This window comes from Chiloscyllium plagiosum, chromosome 13 (genome assembly GCF_004010195.1).
Source record: "Chiloscyllium plagiosum isolate BGI_BamShark_2017 chromosome 13, ASM401019v2, whole genome shotgun sequence".
In the NCBI taxonomy this organism is placed as follows: domain Eukaryota; kingdom Metazoa; phylum Chordata; class Chondrichthyes; order Orectolobiformes; family Hemiscylliidae; genus Chiloscyllium; species Chiloscyllium plagiosum.
The window spans coordinates 9515783-9521785 of NC_057722.1; the positions used below are offsets into that span (position 1 = coordinate 9515783).

The window sequence follows — 6003 nt, forward strand, 5'->3', positions numbered from 1 at the left end:
ACAGCCGCAACATGACCTCCCAACTCCTGTACTCAATACTCTGACCCATAAAGGAAAGCATACCAAACGCCTTCTTCACTATCCTATCTACCTGTGACTCCACTTTCAAGGAGCATTCCAAGGTCTCTTTGTTCAGCAAAACTCCCTAGGACCTTACCATGAAGTGTATAAGTCCTGTGAAGATTTGCTTTCCCAAAATACAGCACCTCGCATTTATCTGAATTAAACTCCATCTGCCACTTCTCAGCCCATTGGCCCATCTGGTCCAGATCCTGTTGTAATCTGAGGTAACCCAATTTGCTGTCCACTACACCTCCAATTTTGGTGTCATCTGTAAACTTACCAACTGTACCTCTTATGCTCGCATCCAAATCATTTATGTAAATGACAAAAAGTAGAGGACCCAGCACCGATCCTTGTGGCACTCCACTGGTCACAGGCCTCCAGTCTGAAAAACAATCCACCACCACCCTCAGCCTTCTACCTTTGAGCCAGTTCTGTATCCAAATGGCTAGTTCTCCCTGTATTCCATGAGATCTAACCTTGCTAATCAGTCTCCCATGGGGAACCTTGTTGAAGTCCACATAGATCACGTCTACCGCTCTGCCCTCATCAATCCTCTTTGTTACTTCTTCAAAATTGCTATAATAAAATCAGAGTTGTTGGGAATGATGACTTAGAGTGGACTGTTTCCCAAGATCAGTTCAAACACAATTTTATAGAAACACTGCAGCTCAAAGGGTGCTTGATGACTCTTTCTTTGAGACAGCATTTTAAAGTACACCCTTTTCTCTATCTGTCGGCCTCCAACAGACACTGTAAACAGTGGCTGCACGAAGGTATTGTGCACCATTACTTTGAGGCCCACTGCTTTATTAAACACCAACATAATAAAACCCATCCCTGGGAGCTTGAACTTGAGAAGATACGGCCAGTGTGACACAAGTGCTGGTGGCTCCTAAAAAGCAGGCATCTGATACCTGAATAATCAGCACAATCCCTGTCCCTGCATCCTCAACACCTTGGAATTCTGGGGAGACAATTTTCATGATGCAACATCCTTTTCTATCTCAAAAAGAAGGGGACCAGAACTGTGCAGGGAATTGAAGTCCTGACTGAATGTTGATGGCACATGTATTCTGAATGTCAGGACGACCTCAGTTTAGTCAATCAACAACGTGCCTCACAAATGGATGCAAAACAGGATTTAGATAATCCAGTCATATCTCCCAATGTTATTCCATTCTTCTTGCCTGCCATGCTGCCACCAAATTCCTACTCCTGACCACCAAGCATGGTAGGTGTAAGATTAAACATACTTTTTAAAGGTTTCTTTCGGTGTAGTCTGGAGGGGCAGGACACAGGACAGTTTTATTGCAGTTAAGTGCATGTTTAAGCACTGAAACCAATTATGGTATCTGACCCCCTTGCTACTTTGGTTGCCACACTAATCACTCCTTGGCACTCACTATTAGCTGCTTTCACTTCTGCTACTCCTTGCAGGCTGATCAAAGTCAGATATTATGGTGCTAGATAGAGACATAGAGTCACACAGCACCCTTTTGTCCAACATGTCCACACCGACCATACTCCCAAGCTGAACTAGTCCCATTTGTCTGCATTTGGCCCATATCCCTCCAAACGTTTCCTATTTGTGAACTTATCCAAATGCCTTTTGAACCTTGTAACTGTACCTGCATCCACCATTTCCTCTGGAAGTACATTCCACACACGAATCACCCTCCATGTAAAAAGGTTGCCCCTCATGTCCTTTATAAATCTTTCTCCTCTGCCCTTAAAAATATGCCCTCTAGTTTTGAACTCCTCTTCCCTTGGGAAAAGACCCTTATCTATACCCCTCATGATTTTATAAACCTCATTAAGATCACACCTCAACCTTCGATGCTCCAGTGAAAAAAGTCCCAGTCTTTCCAGTCTATTTTTATGTCTCAAACCCTCCATTCCCAGCAACATCCTGGTCAATCTTTTTTGAATCCTCTCCAGTCTAAAAATATCCTTCTAATAACATGGTGACCAGAATTATATACAGTATTCCAGAAGAGGCCTTACCAACGTCCAAAGGTGAGCTGATTATAAGGAGTGAATTTCACAACAGGGTCTTTGAAATCAGAGCAGGCCTTCTGTTAGCTCCATTAGCAGAATGCATAACCAGCCAAACTAATGCAACACATGTAAAAGAAGCCATTGTGATTCTGATTTGTGGAGATTATCTCTACAAGCTTGGCTCAGTAGGTGACTCCAGAATCAGAAGATTGTAGAGGATTATAACTCCAGTCCAGGACTTGAGCATGTCGTCCAAGCCGAAGCTGCAGTGCGGTCTTGAGAGAATGTTGCACTCTCCTGTGTCTCATCTCTTCAATGAGGTATTGAGCGATTCACCTTTTTAAGTGGAGATAAAACCTTGCTGATGTTTAGTGAACAGCAGTGCTCTCCTGACCAACAATTCTCCTTCAGCCAAACCACCAAAAATTGACGTACTGGTCTTTATTTAGTTTGCCAATTGCTAAATCTTGCTGGAGGGAAATTGGCAACCATGTTTGTCTCCCTTTTCAGCAGTCAGGAGAGTGTAGACCAGCCTTTCATACCCAAGTTCTTCCAAGGCCTGCAACTTTTCAATCTCACCTCAGGAAAGGTTCATTTTCGGCATGTGCACAAGGATCTAACAAGATGGACTGCCCAACTGATGTTTGGAATGGAAACTGAACATTTGTACAAAGCGTGTTCAGCCGACAGGCAATGGAATTGAAAGCTTTAGAGTAGAAACAGAGATGAACAGTAGCTAGCCCAGCCTGGTCAGGTCAGGATGGAGTGCCAACCCAATCCTAGAAAGGGGAGCCACTCTAAGTTCGTCCATGGTGTCAAATCAGTGTCCAAGAATGGGACACAGATCTACATTCCAATTTATTTCACAACATGAGGTATTTAACTTACAGATAGGGAGAAGCTACTGGATTTCAGCTGGCCTCCAGATATAGAGGCTTTGATCACTGCAAGCACGGATCAAAAGCTGTTTCTCAGAGTAATCGACCTGTGGACAATCCCCTTACCTTGTCCAGCGCTTTCTTCAGGGCAGATCGCTCCTTCTCGAGGCGGACTTTTGAACGTTGGAGTTCTCGCTTCTCATTCTCCAACTGGGCAACAGCTCTCTGTAAGTTGGTCACTCGCTCCTGGTAGATGTGTTTTTCTTGCTGAAGTTTCTCAATCTGTTTCAAGGCCCCTTCCTCACTTTCCTGCCTCTGGTGCAATACCTGAGAGTAGAAGCAAGGAAGTTAGGTGTCCCTGCTCAGTCATTGGTCATATTCATATTAATTTAGACAGATACTCTCTCAGTTCTGGTTCATTTTAATATTTGCTGCAATACATCAATAAGTAGTACTTCAAACATATGATCCTGAAATGGGTGACTCGGGCAAAGAGAGTCAAATTGGCCATAAATTGGGCCTTATCTTATTTCTTTCCTTTGGGGAAAGGATGAGCTTCATGTCTTAACTGAGAGAGATGGATGTTTTGAAAGCATCCAGGATGCTGGGTTGGATATGAAGGGCAACAGTAACTATGGTTGAAGGGAAGGCAGTAGAAAACTGAGTGTTGGTTAATAACAGAATGGTATTTTCTGGAATATTCCAACACTATCCAGTCAAATCCATCAGGTGCATCTGAGGCTATATTTCAAGAATATGAGACAGGTTTCAAGAGGGGATGTGAAGGCAATATCCCAGTGGCATTGTTGCTGGACTGCTGAGCCAGATAACATTCTGGGTACCCGGGTTTGAATCCCACCACAGTAAATGGTGGAATTTGAATTCAATAAATATCTGGAATTAAGAACCCAACGATGACCATGAATCCATTGGTGATTGTTGGTAAAACTCATCTGGTTCACTAATGCCTTTCCAGGGAAGGAAATTGCCAGCCTTAATTGATCTGGTCTACATGTGACTCCACACCCACAGCAATATGGTTGACTCTTAACTGCCCTCTGGGCAATTAGGGGTGGGCAATAAATGCTGATCTAGCCAGCAACACCAGCAACACCCTTATCCTGTGACTGCCTAAAGTAAAAAAAAAGAAGAGCTTTATCATCTGCTGTTCATTTCCAAAGCGCTACACTTTGATAGCAGGGATTTATATGGCTGCATTTCACTAGCGCTACTGTCCTGGGATGGGGGCTGTCAAACAGTGTGTGGGGGGGAGGGGAGGGGCGGAATGGCCGTGGGGACATTGGGGGTGCTGTGCCTGCTGTCGTCCTGCAATCACAATATTTTTCCAGCACAGGAAAATGTGGCGGATATCATTCCCATCCAGAGGCCAACTGCGACCCAAGCCACCATCTAAAAATTCTTCCCAGCAACATTTGCATTTTTATTGTTAATGGATGCCCTCTGTCATGTGATGAAATAGTTCATTAAACCCTGATGGCCTTCCCACAGTGATTGTAATGAGCTCAGCCAGGTCGACCACATAGAATATGACTTCCCTGATGAGTTCCCTGGGGCTGTTAACCTGCTCTAGTCAGGGAGCCCTGTACGACATAGAAGGATGAGTGTTCTTGATGCAGACTTTAGTGGCTGACCCTATAAGAGCATGTACTATTGTCAAAGGCTGTGCAACTTGTAAATAAGGGATGATTGGAGATGGGACACTGGCCTTTGCGAAGTTATTTTATCCCCCATATGATAAGCACCCTTCCCTTCATGTCCTGCTTGGTCCTGTCGAACTGCCACCAGTGTCCTGGACACCACAAGTTGGGAGATGGCATCCCTCTTGTCTAAAAAGCATCCCATGGGAGGACAGTGTTCACGTGACCTGCAGGAGGGTCATTGTCCAAGTCATGGAAGTAGTAACAGAGAAAGATTCTTTTGATTTCGTTTTAGATTAGATTCCCTACAGTGTGGAAACAGGCCCTTTGGCCCAACCAGTCCACACCGACCCTCCGAAGAGTAACCCACCCAGACCCATTTCCCTCTGACTAATGCACCTAACACTATGGGCAATTTAGCATGGCCAATTCACCTGACCTACACATCTTTGGACTGTGGGAGGAAACCGGAGCACTCGGAGGAAACCCACGCAGACACGGGGAGAATGTGCAAACTCCACACAGACTGTCGCCTGAGGCAGGAATCAAACCTGGGACCTTGGTGCTGTGAGGCAACAGTGCTAACCACTGAGCTACCGTGCCACCCCAAGCTGCTGTGCAGTTGAAAGCTGCTGCGCAGTTGCACATCTAATCAAGGCCTGTCTTCTCTCCATGCTTGCTGCAGATGGGCTGGCCCGTGAACATAGTCCGCCTCCAAGTGGATAAGCAGGCAGCGGTGAAAAGCTATGCAGGGGAAATCATTTTAACTCTTCCCGGTTCTGCAGCTTCAAGGAAAAAGGGAGAACTCAGACTCGGGAGAGGTTGCGGCTGGTGGAGGGGTGTGAGATGGGGGAGGGAATGGTGAAACAAAAGTTTGTAAGAATTCCGCCAACACCATTCTGAATGTGTGCCACCCAACAGCAGGTCGGTGTTACTTAAACTCATCTCCTCAGCTTGGTGTCAATCTCCAAATCCCTTCTCCTGATCAGAACTTGAGACCTAGTAGTAAAAGGGAACATCAAGAGGTTCTTCATCCTCAAAGGTGTTCAGGAGGCGAGAGAGAGACGGGGAAAACTGTCCCAGCTCCAGGAAAGTATGCAGAACCTGCTCCTGCTGCAGACGATGGGGGTCGATGTCACGGAGGACCTCAAGGAGGTGAACGGCCAGCAAGCCTCGCTCTTTGCCTCGGAGGCCTCCAAGATAATCTTCTGGTCCAGGGTCCGCTCGGTGGAGCAGGACGAGACGTGCTCACGTTTCTTCTTCCAGAAGGTGCACAAAGAGAGCTCCGTGCTCAGCAGCCTGAAGGAAGAAGATGGCTCGGTAACATCATCTCAGGCTGACGCCATGAGGATCAGCAAATCCTTCTATGCCAGTCTGTATGACTCAAAGCCAACCGACAGCGC

The 6003-nt window shown here is 46.0% G+C and overlaps 1 protein-coding gene across 1 annotated transcript in view; it reads right to left on the reverse strand.

The window, feature by feature from the left end:
- The window catches only part of crocc2 (ciliary rootlet coiled-coil, rootletin family member 2), a 296277-nt gene that overhangs the window by 48227 nt on the left and 242047 nt on the right, over nucleotides 1-6003 (reverse strand). The window contains exon 33 of the mRNA XM_043702904.1: nucleotides 3069-3269. Within this exon, the coding sequence (XP_043558839.1) occupies nucleotides 3069-3269 (201 nt within the window). The remainder of the gene's footprint in view (nucleotides 1-3068; nucleotides 3270-6003) is intronic.